Raw genomic sequence first — 27561 nt, 5'->3', positions numbered from 1 at the left:
CGTTAGAAATTTTCTTATACAATAATTTATTAAAAAAAAAAAATTCTCAATTTCAAACCTAAAAGAAAAAAAAAGATTATTTACTATCCCCTACCTAAAATATAATTATTATAAATAGTTTTAAAAATTACAGTGATTATTTATTTATTTAAAAGTTAACAAATATATTTTTCTTTTATTTTATTTAGTCAGTTTATATTAAAAATTGGTGCGATTAACAGCGGGTTTTTGTTAGGTTGTTTACGTCGTCTGCTTGTAAAATACAAACTGCTCCCTTTAAAAGCGTCCTCTCGCGGCATATATTTTCATGTGTTGACATCCGGCAGAGGATCGTGGCAACCGATTTTCTTATCTAATTCTAATGTTTTGTGTGACAATTAACGTGTTTTAAGCCTCAAATCATCTGAATGGCTTCAAAAGCTGGCAAAAAGGGTACATCTACAAACAGAGTTAGCTCTGCAACCCCAAGGGAGTAAGTTATCAAGTATATACAGTGTTCGTAACAAGTTTCATTGGTTACAATATGGCTGACATATTATGTCAAATGATGTACCGATAACAGATATATGATTGCATATGATTGTTTATTTGTTTTTATTTAATCTAGTTCCATATGCTTTAACAGTGTTAAGGGCATATGATCTACACTAGTGAGTCTAGTGTAAACAAACTGGGATATGAGACGTTGATTTTTTATGTTTCTCGTGCTTAGAATCGTTTACAGTATATATGCAGGGACCTATATACTAACTAATATTGATATTAGTATATAGGTCCCTGATATATGCTATAATTAACACGTATTGAAAGTGCACTCGTGACGCTCTGAGCTGAAAGTTATAAAATGTAGCGGTGCCAGAATTAGCAAATTAGTGCAAAATCCAGGTACTATCAACATGAATTATATAAAGATATTTAAGGTACTTTATAATTTAGCTTCCTTTTCATTCTATTTAATATATACTGTACTAAAACACACACAAATAAGAAATGAATACAGGCATTTGCGCATATTTTACATTTAATTCTGTTTTGTCCCTTGTCTTTAAATATAGTGCATGCATGTATTACTATCTGAGGTATTTGTTTAATCCTGTGTTGTGCATGTATGACTTGCATATTATTTCAGCATATATATTGTCACACAATTTTTGTTTACATAATTATATGAAATGTATTGTGTTTCTGTTTCCTCTCTATAGTTTCTATCTTTTAATGCAGCCACCTAACATGTTCTTCTATCCAGCTAATTTTCCTTTCTCTTCTCTTTCCTTAAATTGTCACAGTTAGTTTTTGAAGTTTCAAGATATGTCACATAGTTCCATTTCTACCATGATTCAGAGTGTGAAACAGCTCCAGAATGTAGCATCGAGAGCACATGGCAAAATCAGCAGCAACAAGTAATATAACACCCAGGCAACAGCTGGTTATTTCAGTCAAATTGTTCAGAGCTCTTTATTCCTTACCACAATTATGCCTTTATTTTGAAAGTTTTTAAATAATACTTCATTATATATGTTTATTTTATCATTGCTTGAATATTCCTTTCACTTTTTTTCACTTTATTTCTATATTTAAATTCTGTCCTTCATTGTTTTCTACTTTTGCATGATCTGTTTTCTGTGACAAAGCTTATGCCATGTTTTGTGGATTTATGAGAAAAATCTTAATAATTGTGAATTCAAAGATATGGGGAAAAAGGTTATTTTGACAGATCCTACACCTGTTTGAATTTACAGTTTTAATGTTTGGGAATTCATTGATGATGTATTTGAATTTTTTCTCTTTTTATTGTTAGACAGTGATCTGCAGATTAAATCTCCTTTGTGTGTGGGTGAAGTACTTAATCAAGTAGTTTGAATTGCTCTGAGTGGGACTTGTTAAAGCTGGTCAAACATGACTTTGGATCTAAGCATGTACCATGACATAAGCACCTTTAAATTTAAAAAAAAAGAATCCAGGACAGACAAACAGGCAAAAACTGAGTTGTTAGATTTGATATATAATTAAGAGTGATTGAAACATAAGCCTCGGTTATAACTGAAGCCTTGATTCAGTTAAAAATAGTTTGTGATTGTTCCAGCAGAGTTTGCTATTGTTTTTAAAATCAGAGCTGAATTATATCACTTGTCCAGTATGGCCTTGGTATTATTTATTGCTGTTTTACTCAATTTCTTTCCTACTGAGGGCAGTTATTGATCAGAAAATTGCCCATAACTTCCACTGTCTTGATAATCAGTTTTCAGGAAAACAGTAGCGATAATTTTATATTTCATCGATGGCATTCGTTTTCTACCTGAATCCAAGTTAATGGCGACTGTCAAATGTTTTCTGTGTTATTGATTTCTACGATGGCAGGGATACTCTGGATAAACAATGCTTCTCTGTTGCTGTACTCCTTTATCTGCTGGTCAGGGCACCTGTTGCTGATTACCTCAGCTTACATTGTTACCTGACAAAGGAGCGACCTTATCCTGGTCACCATCTCTGTCATACCTGTAATACTCCATATATATACTACAGACAGACCCATAGAGCTGTGTCATTGGAGATATTGATTGAGGTCTTTTAATTACCTGACTTTATTGGGAATTGACAAGCACCATTAATATTGATCAGGTAGCTGCCTCAGGTGGGTCTGACATCAATCCTCCACTGGGCTAGGAAGCTAGAATCTATAAAATGGGGAGGGAGAGAGGTTTGTCTCAAAGTCGGACAAAACTCCAAGAGGGACAATGTATGAAATTGCTCAAAGCAAATACCATCATCAGGAAACACAACTTGATACAGATGGAGTGATTTTTTAACATACGTTGGATAATTGTTCATCAGTTTATTAATTATGGTTTGGATATTTTTTTGTGTGTGAAATTTCTGTGTTAGTGAATTTTAAGAAAATAAAGGTATTGCAAAAAATTCTGAGGATATTTGCAGCATAAGCAGAAATATTTAACTATGGATTACGAAGTGTTTATTGCTCCTAGGAGGCTTTACAGTTTTATCTTGTATGACATTTCATTTGTGATTCATTCCTGTTAAAAAATAGACAGTAACTGTACTTTTACCAGCCTCTGGCTTTTCTGATCAGGTCTTGTACTTTAACATGTTAATTGACACTTAATTCCATTCTGTTTCTGTGTGACTCGCTTAAAGATACAGAATTACAGATGCTGTTCTTGGAAATTAACCACACCAGTCTACCCTAGGCTGAAATTCCGTGGATGAAATTACACATTATGAACCAATTTGAATGAACTTGACAGAATTTGATATCCTGACAGATAGATATAAGATGGATTATAGATGTAAAATTAGAATTGAAAGAAAAAAAGCTGCAGCAGCAGTTCAGAATAAGTGTATGATTCTTAAAATGAAATTTTAGGTACATTTTTAATTAATTTGAGTATCCTCTGGCATTTTCTGGTATTAGGCATAATATTGAGTGGATGAAATCAGATAATGTGTGAATATAAAACTTGACAGTCTTCCATGATGTAGAATTTGAAGGAATGAGAGAATACTTATATTACAGGGGGCATGTGTGTCCCTCAAAACAGGTAAAGTAGTCCAAAATAGCGGAGTCTTATTATAACAATGTAACAGACTTAGTTACATCATTGTGTGACAGTATTGGTTTCTCCGGATCAATACATATTAATTTGATCCCTAAAGTTTGCAGTTACCTGTAAATATTTTTCCAATGCATTAAATCTCTTTCATTATTCATTTCCCCAATATCACTATTGATTTATTATTCATTAACTTTCTCTTTGTCTAAGGTGTCAATTATTTAGTGCATGATTATACAACAAAGACCTTTGTTAAAGATGTGGAGAGTGTTAAACATAACATTGATTAAGTAGATTTTTATAAAAAAAAATTTTTTTTAGGGAATTATTTCATAGGTGTTAGATGAAAGACTTTTTTTAACTTACAGAGCGGCATCTATAGCAGCCAGTGCGGGAGGTGCTGATTCTAAGAGACCTCGTGCATTAATATGGCCAGAGTGGAATGAAAAAGATGTCAATGATGAGAAATGGGTATGTGCTGCTATTTTTAAAATTTTAGGGTCTCATATTTCTGATATGGTTTCCATACAGTGTAAATCCGTCTATTTTTATATCAACACTTTGTGACGCAACAATATGAGTACATATGTACTTTTCAGCCAAATGACTTTCTATTCTGTTCATTATGTAGGTGGAAGATTGTCAAAGAATTAAGTTGCCCTTAGATTTTGGTCTCATTGAACCTGAAGTCAAGGTCAAAAAGTAGACATTACTGATGTGTTTCATTGATTTCATTTGATGCCATAATTGTGTTAAGTTTTAATCTAATGGCTTTAAATTAACTACAGGATAAAAGATGAATAATGGAAGGTATCTATTTATTTGGTGTCATTCGATCAAAGGTGAAGGTCAAGAGGTCAAGATTGATATTCCTGTCAATGGTTTTTGTGATGCAATAACTGATGTCTAGTGATTTTGTACTTACTACACATGCAGGGAATAATGAAGATACCTACAAAAAAATTAGGTCACTCAATAAAGGTGGAGGTCATGAGGTCAAGGATATCGAAATGAACATTCTCTGTTTCTAGTTTGGAGTAAATTTTTTGTAGTCATTAATAATTGAAATAGTGAAGTACTTAAAATACTGAATACTTAAAATCATTCTTTTCAAAGAAATTATGCCAAAAATTATTTATAGACGTGTATTTATTATTAATTTTATTCATGAATTTATTTTCTTGACAGGATGTTGTGCAAAAGGCCAAAAAAGAAGATAAAGGGAAATCTCCAGTGGTAAGAATATTCTTAATTCAGTTAAATCCAAAGAATTGTTCCTGGGGTGAAGATATGAATACTTGCTTCAATCATTTATAGTTTTACTGTTTAAAATACAAATTTATACATGGGGTTAATGACCACTAGTATACAATAGTAAATTTTGAATCTATGACATATATTACATCACAATACAGTGATTTGTGTGATTTAGTGGAACAAATCAACACTGAAAAAAACCATTACATACAGGATTTTCCAATAGATTTTCTTATTTGATAAACATTGAAAACTAGTTTAAACACTTATACAGTAAAATACACACTTACAGTGAACATGCTTATAATGAATTGATGTTAACTGGGAAGTGATATTCATTCACCATGGCTTTTAAATATGTAGTGAATTCAAGGGATCTGAAGCAAAATCTGTGGAACTTCATTATAAGCATGTTTTACAGTTTATGATATTATATATATACAGCTACACTTCGAAATCTCGAACACGGATATCTCGAATACCCCGGATATGTCGAAGTAAGGCCGCAGTCCCGACGAAATTTGCTTTATAAATGATTAAAATAAACCCCTCTATGTCGAACACGGTAATGTCGAATACCCCGGTTATCTCGAAGTAAAATTGTGTACCCATTCATTAAAATCACATGTGTTATCTCGAAGTCAGGATAATTTTCCGCTCTGATGATCAAGTCCGTTAGGTAAACCGAAAGCTCTATTGATAACATCCACCTGTCGGTCACGCTCGGGTTAACTGTGTTCCTGTGATTAACAAATAATAGCGCGATAATTATACGAAGTGTATGTATGGCTTACTTTGATTTTAATTATGCAAGCCAAAGGTTGTGTGTATTAGTGGAATGCATACGCGTGGATGACACGTTTTTTTGTGGCTTGGGTACGTTTATCTTGATAATCGCTATTTAATGCTATGTGAAATATGCGCACATACATAGTTTATGCATATGAAAGTGAAAATTATAAACATCGAAGTAAAACAAAATTCTGTAATTTAAGGTTAACGCTAGATGGTACAATGTACAGGTAGGCGAACACGAGTTATCGTTCATAGTACGAGTTATCGTTCATTATGTAGTAGATATATTCACTCGTACGTGGAATATTCGACATGTGTTAAAATACATGTATACGTAAATAAATGAAATATTCTTCATTAATATTAATATTCACAGGTAATTTACATTTATTTCACTGGCAATTTACAATTGGTAATTATATATTAAGTCGTACAGGTAAAAGTAGAAATACTAATCCATATAAACAATGTATCCATTTGAATTAATCATCAAATATGGATAAATTGATGACAAGCGTGGATTTATTCAAATTCAAAATAAAATTCGTTGAACTATATTATTATATATATATTTTTTTCAATATCCATTTGTATTTCGATTGATGCAATGTTTATGTGTATTGGGAATAGAAAATCCGCGGGGGGGGGGGGGGGGGGGGGGGGGTATTATCCCCTGCAAACAGGCACGTATCGTTACATATAAACATTTAAAAAACATATGTCTAAAGGCTGCTTTAAGATCCCGCCCCCATTTTTACAGCCAATCCAACCCTGATGACCGATGCTCGGCACTTAGGTCCATTGAGCAGTGAGGTATCTTTTTCGTGTCAGCACCTATAGTGGGATACGGGACCTCGGTTTATATGGTCTCATCCGAAGGACCGGTCTCCACGTCCCGCAGTGGACCAATTCGAACCCGCGACGTAAGGATCAACTCCTTACTCCGCGACTCTAGAGCAGACGCTCTTACAACTGCCCCATGCTGGCGACGATTCCATAATTGAAAGATGGATTTTTTTTAAATCGACTCAAGTTGTAAGATAGAAATTACTGTAGTATTATTTTTCTCTATTTTAATAATATACTCATACCTAAACTACTACTGAGAAATATGCCTATATTAGTAAAGAAACATTTTCTATCTTCTTTTGATTTCAAAAGTTTTTTTTTCTATTTTACCTGAATGTCTTACTTAGCGCCAAGATTTTATTTTCACACAAAACTCACGGTTTACCGAGGTATATCCGAACGCAATACAGCAAGACATTTGTTAATATATCAACTTATATTCCTCGTCATTTGCTACTCCCAACTTTTCTAGCTCATGTACATTTCACACTAGGTGATTTCGAGCTATTTTTTCCCTCGAAAGTACAAATATATATATTTCTAAACAAGGCACCTAATTTCTCTACCTATTTTTGACAAGTATCAGATTAATGTTAGACATTTGTTTGTTTGTTTAACGCCCCTTCGAGATTGTTTACTCATATTGAGACACCAGCATTTACCGGTGGAGGGCTGCATTTAGACCTGAACTTGGCACTCTGGGCCTTTTTAGCAGTGTGGGATTTTTTTTTCTTCTACCGCTACTCGGGACTTCTGTTTATACCGTATCGTCCGAAGAACCAATCTCTACGTCCCGTGAAGTGAATGGAACTCGTGACGAAAGGATCAACTCCTTTCTCCACGACTCAAGACTTAGTCGCTCTAACCACTGCGCCACACGGGCGACAATTTAAACTGATGTTATAGTTGTCATTATCCCAGAATCCCTGAATTATGTATCATCTGAGAGTACCTCATAAAATACGCTTAACCTACATCGCACAAACATAGGGATACTGTCTTGATCCCAGATGGTTTCTTCCAAGCTATCCGTACCTTTAAACCAGCTAAAAACTAGCATAATATACACTATTCACCTATATATTTTGGACAGTCCCAGATTAATTAACATTGCAGATATATACTAGATTTCAGATGATTTCTCTTATCTACGCAGTGATGAAGCATCGTTTTTGAAAGGCGGGGGGGGGGGGGGGAGCCAGAGAAAAAAAAATACTTACCTACTTACCTGAAACGGTTGACAAGCAGATAAAAAAAGAAAAATTTGCCCAAACTCGAAAATCCTACTTCGTGGGGGGGGGGGGGGGGGGGGGTGTAATTACAACATCTTGCAGTACCAAATTTTATAAATACAATACTACACCATCCGTATTTGACCTTTACTGTAACAAAAAAAGGGGGGGCAACTGGCCTTTCAAAGAACGGGTGGGGATCCCCTACCCCTGTTCCTACGTGCCTGCTACGTTAGTTTGTTCATGTTTCAGCTAATATTCCTGCAAAAAAGGCTAATTTTCTTACAGACCTATGACAGTCAAATGGTTAATCAAACATAAAGATATTACGCTCTCTCAAAATGTTTCTCCCATGCATCTACGTAGAATGTGCATGCTGAATTCATTTTAGCATATCCTGGAAAAATTACTATCTGAAATCCCAGATCAGTATACGCTTCTTTTGCTTTTTACAAGATTAACATGAAAATATAGCCCTGATCGCAGATAATTGTAGCTTGTACCAGCTTAAAAAACTGTACAATATCCACCATTTCTCTACGTACTCTGGATGGAAACAATATTTATTTTATTTAAGAAAATAACCTTGATCCCAGATATTTTTTGTCACCTACCTCTAGTTTCATCAAACTAATAGTCCAAGACAATACCCTACCTTCTATGGAGAGTCAGAAATAAAATTAACCTGAAGATAAGTCCCTGATCTCAGAGCTTTCTCCGACCTACCTGTACTTTGTACCAGATAATATACCTGTTAAATATACGCAAAAATCCTACTTTACATTGATAGATGCAGAATATATTTGGTATTGATAATATTACCCTGATTTTGAGGGGTTTCCCCAACCTACCTGTAGCTTGTACCAGCTAATAGTTCAGGTCAAAACTCGGTAATACTCTACCTTCTATGGAAAGTCAAAAGTTAAAACTTACATCAAGATATGTTCCTGATCTCAGAGCATTCGCCCACCTACCTGTACTTTGTACCAGATAATATTCCTGTTAAATATACACCACAATCCTACCTGCCAATGATACATGCAGAATATATTTGTTATTGATAATATTACCCTGATTTCGAAGGGTTTCCCCAACCTACCTAGATAGATTTTACATGAAGATATGTCCCTGATCTCGGACTTTCCTCCACCTACCTGTACTTTGTACCAGATAATATCCCTGTTAAATATGCGTCAGAATCCTACCTTCCATTGATAAATGCAAAATATATTTGGTATTGATAATATTACACTGATCTCGCAAGGTTTCTACAACCTACCTGTAGCTTGTACCAGTTAATAGTCCAGGTCAAAGCTCGGTAATACCCTACCTTCTATAGAAAGTCAAAAGTTAAAACTTAATCAAGATATGTCCCTGATCTCAGTGCTTTCTTCCACCTTCCTGTACTTTGTACCAGATAATATACCTGTTAAATATGCACCACAATCCTATCTGCCCTTGATACATGTAGAATATATTTTGGTATTGACAATATTACCCTAATTTCGAAGGGATTCCCCATCCTACCTGTAGCTTGTACCAGCTAATAGTCCAGGTCAAAGCTCGGTAATACTCTACCTTCTATGGAAAGTCAAAAGTTAAAACTTACATCAATATATGTTCCTGATCTCAGAGCATTCGCCCACCTACCTGTACTTTGTACCAGATAATATTCCTGTTGAATATACACCACAATCCTACCTGCCAATGATACATGCAGAATATATTTGGTATTAATAATATTACCTTGATCTCGAAGGGTTTCCTCAACCTACCTGTAGCTTGTACCAGCTAATAGTCAAGGTCAAAACTCGGTAATACCCTACCTTCTATGGAAAGTCAAAAGTTAAAACTTACATCAAGATATGTCCCTGATCTCAGAGCTTTCACCCACCTACCTGTACTTTGTACCAGATAATATCCCTGTTAAATATAGGCCACGGTTCTACCTGCCATTGATACATGCAGAATATATTTGGTATTGATAATATTACCTTGATCTCGAAGGGTTTCCTCAACCTACCTGTAGCTTGTATCAGCTAGTTGTCCAGGTCAAAACTCTGATATACCCTACCTTCTATGGAAAGTCACTAGATAGATTTAACATGAAGATATGTCTCTGATCTCAGTGCTATCTCCTACCTACCTGTACTTTGTACCAGATAATATCCCTGTTAAATATGCGCCACAATTCTACCTTCCATTGATAAATGCAGAATATATTTGGTATTGACAATATTACCCTAATTTCGAAGGGTTTCCCCAACCTACCTGTAGCTTGTACCAGCTAATAGTTCAGGTCAAAACTCGGTAATACTCTACCTTTTATGGAAAGTCACTAGATAAATTGTACATGAAGATATGTCTCTGATCGCAGTGCTCTTAGAAAACAGACTATAGCAATCCCCTGTTTACTGCCAATTTTATTTATAAAACCGGTTCTACCCTAAATAACCTATGAATGGGTCAACCTACACCACGTGTCTTGAAATTTAAGTCACAACAAGCAAATTCAAAGAATTGTGGTCCCCCGCTTTCGGTGTCTTTGTGGGCGAGGAGTCATTATTTATGGCATATCGTTCAGAAGTTATCACCAAAGTTGAACTTTTTGAAAATTAGGTCAATCGTGAAGGTCAAGATCAAGGGGTCAGAAATCATAGCATGCTTGGAAATATCTAGTCACAGGTAATGCAGAGTTCAAATATGAAAGGCCGGTCTCTTCTCAATCAGAAGTAATAAGAAAAATTAACATTTTTGAAAAGTAGGTCAAACTTCAAGGTCAAGGTGAAGGGGTCAAAAATCATAGTGTATTTAGAAAGGTCTTGTCACAGGCAATACACATGTGTAATATGAAAGCCCTATCTCTTCTCATTCAAAAGATATGACCAAGGTCAAAGTTTTTGTGACGGACGGACAGACTGACAGACAAATGAGATTTAATGTCCCCTCGCTTTCGTGAAAGCGGGGGACAATAACATTAGTAGGGGTGCATTTGGCAAAACACTGCCATTCTTTCTATTAAAATGAGGGGTACCTATTTCTTAACCGCAACTCCTCCTATACCACAGAATTAAATTTTATGATACTTTCACAGATTCTTTAATACATAATGCCATTGTGCACCTCTTATTTTATTTTTTGATCGAAACTTAGGTCTCCCATAGCATAACATAGATTTTGCCATTATAAACCTACATGTATCTGAGGCGCGGGGTATCATTTTGTGAGCTCAGTACTCACAGTACCTCTAGTTTACAAATAATTTATTGACCATGCGACAGAAATAAATTCTTTAAATAAAATTGTTTTTGTCCAACTTTAACAATGAATTCTTCATGTCAAAATACAAATAACCTCATAAGTAAGGGGTGTTTCTAAAAGGGGTGCAAGATTGGTCATCCTCTTTTGTTTGTCTTTGACATGTATGCAGACAATGCAGTCATGTTGCAGCTTCTCCTTTTATTTACTTTCAGTACATTAATTCCACTGTCAGATTTGCTCAAAACTCCACTTGGGTAAAATTTAATGTTCAATGGAAGTTCTATTGTTTTTGTTGATGATCAGTTGTCAGGCATTTCTCTGTCTATTTTACTGATAATACATCATCTTTTGAACTACTAGTAGTTAATAAGGGGATGTCTAGTTTATGCTCAATGAGCTAAATTGCTGCATGTATAATTAATATTGTAATTTTCATTTTATAGACTACACTCCACCTTGGTGACGTTCTTGATAAGCATTTCAAATGCTTCAAACCCACACCTGGCCTTTTTTTAAAAATGTACTTCTCTCCTGTTCCCATGATCTTTCATTTAAATTGTAAATTTTATCAAACACCCATAAATATAAGAATATTTCTTCCTAATTTGCCAATTTCTTGCAAGAATATGTAAAGCAGGCTACATTTACATCTCAAGGATTATTAAATACTGAAATGGATAACTTACTCCTTGAGTATCCTCTGTACGTTAACCTATTTGTATTTTGTGCTACATTGAATTGCACCTTCTGGGAATTATCAAGGCCAAAAAAGATAAATTGTTTTAGTGATAAAAAAAATACTAAACAAAGACGGACAATCAGGATTTTTATGCCCCCTGATCGAAAGATCCCGGGGGTATATTGTTTTTGTTCTGTCTGTCTGTCTGTTTGTCTGTCTGTCTGTTGTCAACTTTAACCTAGCCCATAATTATTGCGCTGTCAATGGTAAGGCTTTAATATTTGACGTGAGTGTTCATTATGACAAGACCTTTCCGTTGGTACAGATATTTTTGATCATGTGACCTCCACTATGACCCTTGACCTACATTTGAAACCCTTAAAACATCTTATAAGTGTATACCACCTCAGTCTACGTCCCACTCCCTCCAGAATTGTGTTACCATCGGGGGCATAGTGTTTCACAAAAACACGTCCTGTATTCCAATGCAATAATTAAAATAATTTTATTAATTGTTACAAATAAGTCTGAATTATAAACCGTTTCACTTACTCCAAAGGTTTAAATATATCTGTACATATTGCTTGTTGTAGTTTATGCAGTATACTTTATAATAAAATAAGCAATCATCATATGGTAAAATTTATGTTGAATGATAAATAAATTTTTGGTAGAATGGGGCTGCAATACCTGACTCATGTGTTGATGAAAGAGGCAATTGTCTTGGGAGTAGCACTGTTAACTTGCCCCGCATATAGAGCTGCTCTTAAGAAATGTAAAGTAACAGAGACAACTGTCAGGACAGAGATTGAAAAGAGAATTTAAAAACAAGATGTGTTTGTAAAACACTGATGCCCCCGTATGGCAGCTTATGGCGAGGGTTGAATTCTCTCAAATCCATGTCAAACTCCAAAAGTCAAGGTCAAAAGTGTTGGTACCCAAAAGAAGGTCTTGTTACAAGGAATACACCTGTGAAATATGAAAGCCCTAGTTCTAACTTATCAAAAGTTATGACCAAGGTTAAAGTTTTTAAAAAGTGGGTCAAACTCTTAGGTCAAGGTCAAAAGGTAAAAAATATTTATACCAGCTAAAAGGTCTTGTCACAATGAATACACATGTGAAGTATGAAAGCTCTACCTCCACCTGTTCAAAAGTTATGGCAAAGGTTAAAGTGTGGTATTTTTTTGTAAAAGTAGGTCAAACTCCAAGGTCAAGAGGTCAAATTTGGTGGTACCCAAAGAAAGGTCTTGTCACAAATAATACACCTGTGAAATATGAAAGCCATAGCCCTACCCACTCAATAGTTATGGTCTAGGTTAAAGTTGACAACAGACAGACAGAGAGACAAACAGATAAACAGACAAACAGACAGGCAGACAGGACAAAAACAATATACCCCCGGGATTTTTCGATCCGGGGGCATAAGAAGTAGAATCAATTGGACATGTTCTATGTAATATTTATATTGTAATACTAATACTCCCCACAATCGAAGTTTAGTGAGATGTAGGAATAACCTTGCTTGTCTGTCTGTTCTTGAAATTTTGTCCAAGATATTGATCATACCTTGTACAGCGATTGTTTATAACCCGAGTGTCTTAACCTTAACACAAGGTTATTCTGGTAATATCAAGGTCATTCACAGAAAAGCTATATGTTTAAAATTTTTGGCTGGTCTGGAACTTCTTTGTCCAGGAATATTGGAGTTTCTTACTTCATACACAGATTTCTTATGACCTGAAGTTGTGTCATGATCTTCACCTAAGGTCATTTGATCGAGTTCAAAGTCAATTATAGAAAAAATTTTTACTACTGTCTTTAACATATCTGGTAATGGAAAACATTAAGGCTATACTTATTTCTTATATTGCATGAAATATATAGAAATAACGAACAGTATTCAAGCTGCATGAAATATATAGAAATAACGAACAGTATTCAAGCTCAAAAGTCCATTAAAACAACACAATTCAGGAGCAGAGCAAACACGGACCTCTTAAACATCAGAGGTGGGATCGGATCAGGTTCCATGAAGGAGTGAGCATCCCCTGCCGATCTGATCTAAGAGTATGTATTAATCATGACTGAGTTATATTCCAGCAAGTTAAGGAACACTGACAAAATAGTTTTTTTTAATCTTATTCTGTCTATAACTCTCAAACAGGGGCTTATGAAATTGATACATAACACAAAAACCTAACCAAAGGTCCTTTTTGCAAGTTCAGAGTCAATTGCAGAAATGTTTAATCCATAACAGATTTATAAAACATTGGAAGTTCATTCTTCACAAAAATAATACTTATGTTTTGTGGAATGACCCAAGATCATTTCGTCAAGGTCACTGCTAAAAGTGGTATGAATGGTTTTGGAGGTTGAAACTTCAAACAAAGAATATATGAAAGCTAAAAGTATATTATGACCTTGCCTAGATATTCAGTGTCAGTGACAGAAAAAAGTAAAATTCATTTAAGATCCATGATTATGCCCTCGTAATGGAAGATTCATGGGTATATAATTTTTGTCTTGTCTGTCCTTCTGTCTGTCTGTTTGACCATTTGGTCGCAAAAACTTTAACATTGTCCTTAACATTTGATTGGTCAAAGCTATGGTTCTCATATTTCACAAGTGTATTCCTTGTGAAAGGCCTTTCTTCGGGTACCTTATATTTGACCTCTTGACCTAGAAGTTTGACTCAATTTTGCAAGAATTTACCAGTCTTTAAGCGTAATAATAACTTTTGAACTGTAGATGTTAGGATTTTCATACTTCACATGTATTTGTTATAAGATCTTTCCAAGGATATAAAAATATTAATGACCTTTTGACCTTGAACTTTGAGTTTGATCCACATTTAAAAACATTGGCCGTAATTTTATAATGGTTAGTGTTTTGGGCTTTCATATTTCACAAGTATATTCACTGAGAACAAGTCCTTTCTTTGGGTAACAACATTTTTCATCCCTTGAAGTTTGACTTGCATTTGAGAAACTTTAACCTCTCCAAAAGCTGTCATACGGAGCATCAGTGTTTCACGAACAAAAATTGTTCTCTGTTGGAAAAACATTGTTGTCTATATTTCACTCAAAGATAACTTATGACCTGAGCATCTGTCATTTTTAGCTCTACTAGTCAAAGACGAGAAGAGATTATTCAAAAGCAAGGTGTCTGTCATTCGTCCCTCTGTCTATAAACAATTTTTCAAAGTCCTACTCCTCCTACAGTTTTGGTCTGATTTCAATATATCTTAATCACAGACCTTTGGATCGCTTTAATCCGATTTAAAAAAAACAGGGGTGTATAAAAAATATAAAGGTATGGAATTCCTTACACTGTGTACCCTCTTTCGCTAATGAAATACTTTTTAATCAAAAGCTCTAAAATTTTCCTTTCTATTTAAATTTACTGATATATAAACAATCTTTATTACTACCATAGTTCATTTCGATATTCTATATACATGTACCTCCCGAGATATTCTATAATCAGTTTCAAAATTGACCTACTTTTTTTTACTCGACATTAGCTTGAATTGGGCCCCTGGTCATTCACATGTATACATACGGTGTTTGAAGTGCAACGAAGAGCTGCATAGTACTTGCACAATCTTTCAACATTTTAAAGTTGATTTTTCTTATTCCATATCATAAGGTTAAGTCCGTAATAATTCCTTTCGTGAAAAAAATTAGAAAACGACTGCATCAACAACTGCACCGCCATGTTGTTTATGAATATAAAAAGAGCTAAGATTGAACGAATTTTCCAAGAATGTATAATATAATTTTTAATTTTTTTAAAAAAAATTAGACCGCTAAAATGTTCTTGGTGACTAAGCAAGATCATACGATCAAATAAAAGAAAATTTTGTAGAGCTCGTATGCAAATATTCATTGAGTATGAAATATATGGAAATAATGAACAGTATTCAAACTCAAAAGTCCAATAAACAATACAAAATAGGAGCAGAGCAAACACGGACATCCGAAACATCAGAGGTGGGATCAGGTGCCAAGGAGGAGTGAGCATCCCCTGCCGACCGGTCACACCCGCCGTGTGCTCCTTGTCATGATCGGGAAATAACGGAAAATCCATAGTCAATTCAGTGTGTAAATGATGAACTAACAATTAGTATGAAAAACATCAGTCAGCATTTGACTCAATGATAAATTGTATTTGCTGACAAGATCAATGTATCGACCATAGAACTTACGAAATGATGACTTTAAACGAGACTGTTGAAATTCTTGTTTCATCAACATGTTTGTCAATAATTTACCTCGTTTTAGAAATTATACATACGTAGAGCATGCTCTTGCGTATCGAATCAACTGAGAGATATAAACTTCGTATACGGGTGATGTAGGATATTGCTGCATAAGTAAGGGAAGTTGACGATTGAAAAGTTAAAGTCATAACGTTTATCATAAGGCTTGGTTGTTAGATAACCATTAACTAAAATATCCAAATATGAAACAGATGTGTCAGACTCCGTGGTATCTTTTATCTCAAGCTCACCGGGATATAGAATAAATTCCGGGGAAATTTTTTCCGTCGTTCCCGTTAACAGTTCGTGTAACTTTTCAAAGGCCCCAGCTGATGTCGAGTAAAAAACTAAGGTGAATTTTTAAATTGGTTTCAGAATATATCGGAAAGTTTACGGGATTTCAGAATGAACTTTAGTTGTTATGAAGATTGCTTATATATGAATAGATATGGATAGAAAGTAAAATTGTAAAGCATTTGATTTAAAAGTATTTTATAGGCGAAAGTGCGTTATCTATGTAAATAGTTTTAATACTTCCATACCTTTATTTTTTGAACACCTCAATTTTTTATGAGCGATCTAAAGACCTGTGATCTTAGTACACAAGTAGACTACATTAAAACTACATTAAACTGAATACGAATCGTAAATAGGCATACACCATTTTCAATGTTACATGTACTTTAATTTACTTATCGTGTGACTCTCCAAAAAGGTAGGGCATTACTGAGTATTGACCTAGACTATCAGCTGGTACAAGCTACAAGTAGATTTGGGAAATTCTTCGAGAACAGGATGATCTTTTCAATACCAAATATATTCTGCATCATTTGATGGCAAGGTAGGATTGTGGCGCATAATTAACAGGGATATTATCTGGTACAAAGTACAGATAGGTGGGAGAAAGCACTGAGATTAGGGACATATCTTGATGTAAGTTTTAACTTTTGACTTTCCATAGAAGGTAGAGTATTACCGAGTTTTGACCCAGACTTTTTGCTGGTACAAGCTACAGGTAGGTTGAGGAAATCAATCGAGATCAGGGTAATATTATGAATAACATATGTATTCTGCATCTATCAATGGCAGGTGGGATTGTGGCGAATATTTAACAGGGATATTATCTGGTACAAAGTACAGGTAGGTGGGAGAAAGCTCTGAGATCAGGCACATATCTTCATGTAAAATTTATCAAGTTACTTTCCATAAAAGGTAGGGTATTACCGAGTATTGACCTAAACTATTAGCTGGTACAAGCTACAGGTAGGTTGGGGAAACCCTTCGAAATCAGGGTAATATTGTCAATACCAAATATATTCTGCATGTATCAATGGCAGATAGGATTGTGGCACATATTTAACAGGGATATTATCTGGTACAAAGTACAGGTAGGTGGGAAAAGCACTGAGATCACGGACGTATCTTGATGTAAGTTTTAACTTTTGACTTTCCATAGAAGGTAGAGTATTACCGAGTTTTGACCTAGACTTTTTGCTGGTACAAGCTACAGGTAGGTTGAGGATATCAATCGAGATCAGGGTAATATTATCAATAACATATGTATTCTGCATCTATCAATGACAGGTGAGATTATGGCGAATATTTAACAGGGATATTATTTGGTACAAAGTAGGAGGTAAGTGGGAGAAAGCACTGAGATCAGAGACATATCTTCAAGTTCAATTTATATTGTGAATCTCCATAGAAGATGGAGTATTACCGAGTTATATCCTGGACTCTAAGCTGGTACAAACTACAGGTAGGTTGGGGAAACCCTCTTGGATGAGAGTATGTTTTCAATGCCAAATAAATCCTGTATCTATCAATGGCAGGTACATTTAGGGAGTATATTTGGCAGGGATCTTATGTGGTACAAAGTACAGGTAGGTGGGAGAAAGCTCTGGGATCAGAGACATATCTTCATGTTAAATTTATCTTGTGACTCTCCAAAGAAGATGGAGTATTCCCGAGTTATATCCTGGACTCTAAGCTGGTACAAACTACAGGTAGGTTGGGGAAACCCTCTTTGATGAGAGTATGTTTTCAATGCCAAATAAATACTTATCTATCAATGGCGGATACATTTAGGGAGTGTATTTGACAGGGATCTTATGTGGTACAAAGTACAGGTAGTTGGGAGAAAGCTCTGGGATCAGAGACATATCTTCATGTTAAATTTATCTTGTGATTCTCCATAGAAGATGGAGTATTACCGAGTTTTGTCCTGGACTCTAAGCTGGTACAAACTATAGGCAGGTTGTGGAAACCCTCTTTGATGAGGGTATGTTTTCAATGCCAAATAAATCCTGTATGTATCAATGGCAGGTACATTTAGGGAGTATATTTGGCAGGGATCTTATGTGGTACAAAGTACAGGTAGGTGGGAAAAAGCTCTGGGATCAGAGACATATCTTCATGTTAAATTTATCTTGTGACTCTCCAAAGAAGATGGAGTATTCCCGAGTTATATCCTGGACTCTAAGCTGGTACAAACTACAGGTAGGTTGGGGAAACCCTCTTGGATGAGAGTATGTTTTCAATGCCAAATAAATCCTGTATCTATCAATGACAGGTACATTTAGGGAGTATATTTGGCAGAGATCTTATGTGGTACAAAGTACAGGTAGGTGGGAGAAAGCTCTGGGATCAGAGACATATCTTCATGTTAAATTTATCTTGTGACTCTCCATAGAAGATGGAATATTGTCGAGTTTTGTCCTAAACAATTAGCTGGTACAAACTACGGGTAGGTTGTGGAAACCCTCTTTGATGAGGGTATATTTTCAATGCCAAATAAATCCTGTATCTATCAGGGTAATATTATCAATAACATATGTATTCTGCATCTATCAATGACAGGTGAGATTATGGCGAATATTTAACAGGGATATTATTTGGTACAAAGTAGAGGTAAGTGGGAGAAAGCACTGAGATCAGAGACATGTCTTCATGTTAAATTTATCTTGTGACTCTCCATAGAAGATGGAGTATTACCGAGTTATATCCTGGACTCTAAGCTGGTACAAACTCTTTGATGAGGGTATATTTTCAATGCCAAATAAATCCTGTATCTATAAATGACAGGTTCATTTAGGGAGTATATTTGGCAGAGATCTTATCTGGTACAAAGTGCAGGTAGGTGGGAGAAAGCTCTGGGATTAGGGACATATCTTCATGTTAAATTTATCTTGTGACTCTCCATAGAAGATGGAGTATTACCGAGTTTTGTCCTGGACTCTAAGCTGGTACAAACTACAGGTAGGTTAGGTCTAAATTTGCACCCCTAGACCGAAAAATGGTGGTGCATGTCTTAATAGGAGTGAAAATAATCTCGAAGGGACGTTAAATGCTTCAGGTAGGTTGGGATAATCATGTATTTATTTTTTACTTTTACAAATGTCAACCTTTTATATGACCCTTTCTAAGACTTCAAAGAACCTTGAATCATATTCAGATACATAAAACGAAAATTGTTGCACAAAAAGTTTTCAATTTCAAACTTCATGTTGAGACTTTGTTTAATAAAATTCTTTACGGGATATATTTTTCTTTTATTAGGAAAGCCGTAAAACAAAGTATTCAAAAAGGACGTTTACATGTTACATAAGCACTGTGAAGGGGTGAAGTAAACAGGATTAAAATTTCTTAATACTGTTAAGTGGTCATGAGAATTCTATTTTCATAAATTAATTGCTAAAAATATGTATATATTACTATATCGACTGGTCAAATAAGGATCATGGATGTCTTTCAACTTCACAGAAAATTTCTACACCAAACAATTACTTAGACTAGAATACGTGTATCACCGAGCAAAATTAACATTTTTGAAATAAATAACTTTTTCATATATTATACTAAAGGACTATATTCTGTATTGGCCAGTATCTGCCCCCAAAATAAAACTTTGATGGAGAAATCTTTAATTATGTTCTAAACCAGGTGAATATTTGTAGACTTCAAAGCATTAAATATTTTTATCAACTATGACATCATTAGTTAGATATGACGTCAATAAAATGACGTAAATTCCAAATTGCAATGATTTTGAGAGAAAATAGTGTATTTTACGTCGGTATTTTGATTGGAAATTATCGAGCGCAAGTCTGCTCAGACTAGATCTTTTGATATAATGTGTAGAATGATAATATCAATGAAATATGTGAATATGGTACCTGAGCAAGCTTGCGCTCTATAAATACTATAGTCAAAATTGAACAAACTCTGTGCATTTTGGCCTCTTTTTTAAAAATAACGGAAATCCAAATAGTTTGTGACGTCACAGAGACAAGAAAAGCCAACTAATTTTTCTAATTTCATAATATATTGTCTTAATTTGGATGATTTTATACAATATATGCACTTTTTCTCATTTCTAGAGATTTTCAAAATTTGACTATTATGGGGGCAGGAATACGCCCATACCGTATATAGTTCTTTGGACGTTTATCTGTTAAATTCTCCAGCTATTTTCATTGTATGTCTATTATTTAGTTAAGTGTGTCTCATGCTCTTTGACATTCCAATTGACTGTCAAAAGAATATTTACTTGTTAGTTGTAAATGCCTTAGGACCTGTTAATCTTATATCAATAGCTTTGTTTATATAGTTATTTAGCTATGTCTTTTATGTCCATTCTATCAAAGAAACACACCTGTCCATCAATTAATTCAGCCAGTGTCATAATTCAATTATTGTTTAATCTCTATCTAACAAAAAGCTATGTTATACGTTCTTCAGTTTGGAGGCCCGATGCTCTACCGGCCACATCCAACTCGGTTAAGACTCGTAAGCTATTGTTGAAATTTACGTTGATTGTTATTTACCATCGTCTATAATAAATTCGGAAACCTGATTTACCAATTCTTGGACTTTATATTGGAAGACCATAAGGAATACGGCACCTTTCTCGTTTGCATTGTATTACGGCCCCACAGCGCCGTTACTGTATTACCCGCCAACATTCCTTCTTCCCCGTTTACGCTAGCGCAACGGATATAGTCCAGGAATTACTTTCATAACTTTATAACCAAAATCTGTTTGGTTATAATTGGTGGATGAATCCTAAGGGTAAAACAACGCCCGGGGCCGCTGCATATATTTTGCAGTGGTCAGATCCCGAACCTCTACATCAAGCGAGTTCCCTCTATTGAACCACTCTGCTCAACGTGAACTGTTCGACCAATGCATCAACGATGGACAACACCATTAAACACCAGTTCAACATCCATGAACAACGCTTTCGGCATTCCTTTGTTAACCACCAGGATAGTTTCATTAACTAGTGTTTACCGGTGTGTACGTCTACAAGAACATCAAAGAACAGAATCCAAAAAATAATTAAAGTGAAATTTCTTTCCAAACACGAGGACGTGTTTTTCCCGGAGCGGTGGGAAATTATCACAGTGTAAAATTCACTGTTCCAGAAAAAAACTTTATTTTGGACTTTACCTATCAATTTCTTATTTATTTGTCATATTTTATTTCTTACGATATGTTCAACGAATCTAATTGTTTAATTTAATTTACAAGTGACACTTTTGTCCAAACATCAAAGAGTCATTAAACATATTTAATAACTCTATACTTGTGAATCTTTCACTCATTTTATTTAATGTCAACACCTGCCATTTATTTACTCTTTATGTACATTCTTATAAATAGTCATGTATAATTTCAATCTTTAGTCTGGAATATACGAAGGCCAGTCTCGGCCACGTCCGACTCGTCAGGACTCTTGAGTCCGGGGCCACTTCGGCCAAATCCGACTCGATCTATTTTAATATGTCTGTTTGTTGATTCATGTAAACTGCTGCCATCGTTGAGACTCATCTAATAGATACGGAATCCTTCATCATTTGTTTTATCTCTGGAATTGCTTATTGGTGGACCTTCGGGAATACGGCATACCTATACTTCGTTTTTACCTTACGGCAACACAGTGCCTCTACCTATACCTCGTATCCCCTACGCCAACATTCCCTCACCCAGTTCGTTCTGCAAACAACGGATGCAGTTCCAGACGAATTCCTAAGTACCGTCTAAATCTACACGGTCACACATGTGTAAAAATGTAATATAAATAGCAAACCAAAATAAATCCTTTCTTTCATTTTTCTTGACATACAATTGCACCATTCTGGTCTTTTTCCGTATTTTTTTTTTTGAGGGTAACCCCCCTCCCCCTCAGGAGAAGTGAACCTTCTTATATTGACACTTCTCGCCTGTTGAAGTCTTCGCCTTTACATTATTCTACACATGAATAGAAAGGAATATACGCATATATATAGGTATGAATATTTTATGAAATTACAAGGAAAAATCTAACATACAACTTGAGTCGAAACAAATTGATTAATCTTTAAATTATTGAGTGACATGTGATCCACCTGATTAAGAATATATTGTATTCCACGTGTTTAACGCGACTTAAAAGATACTGCTTACACGGTGGCTCTCTTCTCAATCCTTAGGTAATGCTATATCAGGGTTGGATTGGGTGAAAAAATTGGGGAGGGGATCTTAAGATAGCCTCTAGACATATGTTTTTGTTTTGTTTTGTTTGTTTTTTTTGCAACGATACGTGCCTGTTTCCACTCGATAATACCCCCCCCCCCCCCCCCTCGCATTCTCTATGCGCAATCCACATAAACATAAAATTGCATCACTCGAACAACAAATTAATATTGAAAGAAAAATAAATATGATTATATAGTTCAACGACTTTTATTTGAATTGAAATAAATCCACGATTGTCAACAATTTATCAATATTTGATAATTAATTTCATTTATACATTGTTAATATAGACTGGCATTTCGACTTTTACGCGTACGACTTAATATATAATTACCCATTGTAAATTAACAGTGAAATAAATATTATTTAAGAATATTTCATTTCTTTCCGTATATTTTATCACATGTTGAATATTCCATGTACGAGTGAATAAATCCGCACATATTCACCCTACGTAATCAGCACACTTATGAAAGATAACTCGTGGTCATGAAAGATAACTCGTGTTCGCCTACCTGTACATTGTACCATCTAGCGCTAACCGTAATTTAATGCAATTAGAATTGATTTTTTTCATATGAGTGTGCAGAATTTACAATCGTCCGTACACACAGTCATGTGAGCGTGTGTCGCAGTGAAAACTTGTGCTATAGTGCCCTGTGATTCAGTGTCGTTCTGTCGTTAGACAAAAGTGCGTGATTCTTCTTTTGCATTTGATTTTATTATGGTAAAATAATTTTCTTTTAACTGATTATACATGTATGAACATGTTTTTCTTATAAAAGAAAATGTATATTTCGTTATTCTGACAGCGACCGGTTTTAATTCTACAATGCATAGACCATATCCGGTTATGTATACATGGGAAACGATGCTAGAGGTTGACTTGCCGCGTTGGTAGAAAGATTATGCTTCTGTGCATATTATACAAAGTTTTTATTTTGTGAATTATAAAGAGAATGTAAAAATCTTTTTATTGCTAAATACATGTACATGTATATTAAAGAAATCGTACACAGAATTTCAAACAAGAAGGAATTTGACATGTTTTTACTGTTAAGTATATGATCACTGCACTAAGTTTATTTGAAGTTCATTTGAATTATAACCCTCGATACATGTATGTCGAACCCCTGGATATCTCGAAGTTCATCAACGGTCCTGTCAACTTCGAGATAACGAAGTTTAACTGTATATTTATATATATTTTCTTTCTGTGTATTGCAGGCCCAGCAGCATTATTTTGATGACCCAGAGGGTAAAATTGAGTTGCCTTCTTCACTGAAGGTTGAAACATGGCGTCGTCCAAACGAGTTCATTACGGAAAAGGTTTGTACATTTATTCCATGTTGACTTTTCAGACTTGTTGGCAGTTATTATGAGAAAGTCTGAATCAGACCAGCTCCTGTTTTCTTTACAGACCCCTGTGGTAGTGGACCCAGATGGAATGGCTGGGTTTGATTTGATCTCTGCCAATGAACACATTCATCACAGTGAGGTAAATTGAAAAAAAAAAAAAAAACATTTCTAGAAAAACTCAATATAAATCATTTATGATTAACTTTTCATTTATCATTTTGGGACCTATACAGTTGAATTTCGGTATCACGAACACTGATATCTCGAATATCATGGATATCTCAAAGTGATTTGGAAGTCCCAATCACTTATTCCTTAAGTATTTTACCCTGGATATCTCAAACCCTTGGATATCTCAAAGTATTTCCTCGGTCCCATCAGGTTCAAGATAACGAGGTTTTACTGTATTTTAGTAAATCTAAATGTTTTATCAATCAGATGATGAATAATGAAAATAAAAATTTTGAAATAATGAGAGTATACATTATAATGATGTACATTTAACTTAACTGTTAGATGTCTCTTGATTGAATTGTTACAGCTGATGAGGTACATCATCAGTCAGGTTGTTGCATTATGGGAGAACACCACAGAGAAAAATGTACCCCCAGAGCAGGCCGAACCCAATCAGCCATACGAGGAGATGATCCACAGCTGGCGGCCATGGGAACACATCTATGCTCTGATGAAAGTTCAGAAACCTCCGTTTGTTACTCCATACAACGCATATGGGAAATATGTTGTCAAATTATACTGGATGGTAAGAATATTTCTGTGTAAGCTGTGAACAGATAGATTTGCTGTGTCACTGAAAATAATTGTAAAAATTCTGCTTGTTATGAGATTAATGCAAATTGGCAAAACTGTCTATTGAAACCTTCAATTTGATGAAAACTGCCTCAATTTTATATTTTTTAACCTAGTTATTTACATGACTACTCTTACATGTAGGGATGTTGGAGAAAGCTGATCGTTGATGATGCCATGCCTTTTGATGAGAATGACAAACTCCTACTTCCAGCCACCTCCATGCAGCATGAATTGTGGCCAATGCTTCTGACAAAAGCATTGATTAAAGTGGCTTCCTTAGAGTAAGCATAAACTTTTGGTTTCTTACTGAAAAAGAAATTTTGAAAATTGTTTGTATGACTGAAATTTATAAGCAATAATGAGAAAATATTTTGCATTTTAAGCTTCAACATTTAGAGAGTTTGGAATATGATATTTTGAATGAATGATGTTTTGGAATGTAGAATGATTTGTTATTTTTGTACACAGCTACACAGGAGGTAGCCAGAGTAGCGAGTTCGGAGACTGCAGTGTCATCCAATGCCTGATGGGATGGATTCCTGAGGCAATACCACTTCAGTGAGTACCAGTATAATCGTGAGCTAGTTCTCTCCGCTGTAGGTAGGGGGAGGAGGGATTCAGCGTAGATTTCACAGGGATCTTTGGGACCACCATTGTATACCTTCACTTTTGATATTGTGACAGTTTTTCATATAACAGCATGCAAATGAATCACAACTCTCATATTTTGGTAATTCAAGTTATTCTTAATTCCCCCTTTCTTTGAAATTAACTGCACGGCAGCCATGTTATCACTTTTTCATCTTTTATTTGATATGAATAAACAGAGATAATCTTTTTATTTCTTCACTTCAATATTAACCATTATTTGCTCTATATTAACATGGTGTGGAGTACTACTGCTTTTATCAACAGGGAATGCTGGGTATTAAAGGGGAGGTAACTTAATAACCAAACCCTTGACTCAGTACCCAGCTTAACCCTTTCACAGAATGTACACTTAAGCACAGTTATTTTAGTATACAGTGTTTTCAAACTACCTGTTAAAAATCAAAGTTCCTAAAGTATTTTTGAAAATATCCCTAATTCAAGATAACTTTATTGAACTCTGTATTTTGCCATATTTTTTTTCCCAAGAATCTATTGGATAAAAAATTTAAGTTCAACAAATGTATTACACTGTATGCAATGTGCTTAAGAACTGCTCTGTGTTGTGAACTGGGCTGCACTGTTGTAAACATGCACTTGATTTTCTTTCTATTTGATGGTACTATCTCACAGGGGCCTAATGTCGTCCACTCGGGACATTCCCGCTGGCCCAGCTTCTGGGTCAGGCCGGGCTTCTCCGTTAGTGACTGCTAGCCAGGTGCTTGATAAATATATCCAGCTAAGTTCTCAGCCAAAGAGTGCCGAAACGGCCGCCATGCCACATGGCAAGGCTCATAAGGTGAAGTCAACGGTACACCAGGAATACAGGCAAGGCTTGGTTCTCTTAAGTAGTGTATTCTCTATCATCTGCTTGCTGTCATTATGTATATACAGCTTGTAGTAGAGATCTGTTATATATATATATATCAGGCATTTCTACTTCTCTATATATAGTTTTACATCACCTGATCACTAAAGCATGTTGACGATGCATGTGACTTTTTTTATTGTAAAACTAATTAATATAATAAAATTAAAAAAGTAGAATGCTTAAAATAGTTAACAAGATAAAATTTGCTTATGAACACATTTTGCAATATTTCTAAACAAGCATGTTGGAGTATATATATGAAAGATTTTTGATAAAAAGATAGAGTTTTTTCATAGACCACAGCAAAGATGTACCTGCATGTCTGGGAGTATTATATACCCTGTCATTTGCATGCCTCGATAAAATTTGATTTTTATCCCAATCACTGAATCATGTCTGACCTTTATAACAGTTTACCTATAATAACAGATGATTACAGTGATGTCTATTTGATTTAATGAATGCTTTACTGTGATGATAACAAATGTACTTGCTGGATGTTACAGACATGGCCACATTCATGAGGTATGGGAACTACTAAAGGCTTCCCTCCCAGAGTGGAAGCTCCCCCTCCAGGAGTGGGAGAAACAGCTTATGGCAGAACAGCAGGAACAGGAAAAGAAGGAACTGGACAGTGCAACACCACATGTAAGTCAGAGAACTACTGAGTATACCACATGTAAGTCAGAGAACTACTGAGTATACCACATGTAAGTCAGAGAACTACTGAGTATACCACATGTAAGTCAGAGAACTACTGAGTATGTGACAGTGTGGATGCTTCACATTATGCTGTGGATGCTTCACATTATGCCTCCATATGTAAAATATAGATTTTTTCCTGCTTGAAAATATCAGATCATAACTTTTAATGCTGCATGTAGTCTGTACTCTCATCAACTTGTACAGAAGAACTTTCTAAAATAAAAAAAATGGGTGGGGGGAATATTGCTGCAAGGGTTTTGTTTATTATAGTATATCAAGGAAAGGAAGTGTTTGAAAGGATTTTCTATTGAACTTAAGTATATTGAACACTGGTTTATGAAGCATAAACTTCCCCAACCCAGGTCATACAGTGGCTATTAAATTCATTTTTTAAATGAATTTTAGTCTCTGCAATTTCAATATTTCAAACTCTCAGATATCTTGAAATTATTTTAATCTATCCCACTAATTTGAAGATAAGTGCTTAGGCTGGAAATAGAAGGATCTTTATTTCATTTTTGACAATTTACAGGACTTAACAAAAGACAATCTGTCAGAGAAAGACGGTGGTAAAGGTGAAAAATCAGAGAAAGCTGATCCTAAGGCCAAGGACGGAAAAGACAAGGGCAAAGATGCCAAGGACAAAGGTAAAGGGTCAAGAAGGGTTCATAGATCACCATTAAAATGACTAGTAATGTGTGCACAGTTGATCTTCAGTATTTAGAACCTAATATGTTGAATACCAG

At 35.0% G+C, this 27561-nt stretch overlaps 1 protein-coding gene across 2 annotated transcripts in view; it reads left to right on the top strand.

The window, feature by feature from the left end:
* The first annotated feature begins 295 nt into the window (after window positions 1–295).
* The window catches only part of LOC133185481 (androglobin-like), a 48368-nt gene continuing 21102 nt past the window's right edge, over window positions 296–27561 (top strand). For both annotated transcript variants that reach the window (XM_061320730.1, XM_061320729.1), the window contains exons 1-10: window positions 296–472; window positions 3938–4040; window positions 4758–4805; window positions 23650–23751; window positions 23843–23920; window positions 24323–24541; window positions 24733–24872; window positions 25060–25149; window positions 26617–26758; window positions 27348–27462. In XM_061320730.1, coding sequence (XP_061176714.1) covers window positions 408–472; window positions 3938–4040; window positions 4758–4805; window positions 23650–23751; window positions 23843–23920; window positions 24323–24541; window positions 24733–24872; window positions 25060–25149; window positions 26617–26758; window positions 27348–27462 — 1102 coding nt within the window. In that variant the 5' untranslated portion in view covers window positions 296–407. The remainder of the gene's footprint in view (window positions 473–3937; window positions 4041–4757; window positions 4806–23649; window positions 23752–23842; window positions 23921–24322; window positions 24542–24732; window positions 24873–25059; window positions 25150–26616; window positions 26759–27347; window positions 27463–27561) is intronic.

The sequence above is a fragment of the Saccostrea echinata genome, unplaced genomic scaffold (assembly GCF_033153115.1).
Source record: "Saccostrea echinata isolate AGI-Se365-2 ecotype Australia unplaced genomic scaffold, CSIRO_AGI_Sech_v1 ptg000012l, whole genome shotgun sequence".
NCBI lineage: Eukaryota > Metazoa > Mollusca > Bivalvia > Ostreida > Ostreidae > Saccostrea > Saccostrea echinata.
Note: the sequence above shows the minus strand (reverse complement) of the source record. Positions and strands in the feature narration are given on the sequence as shown.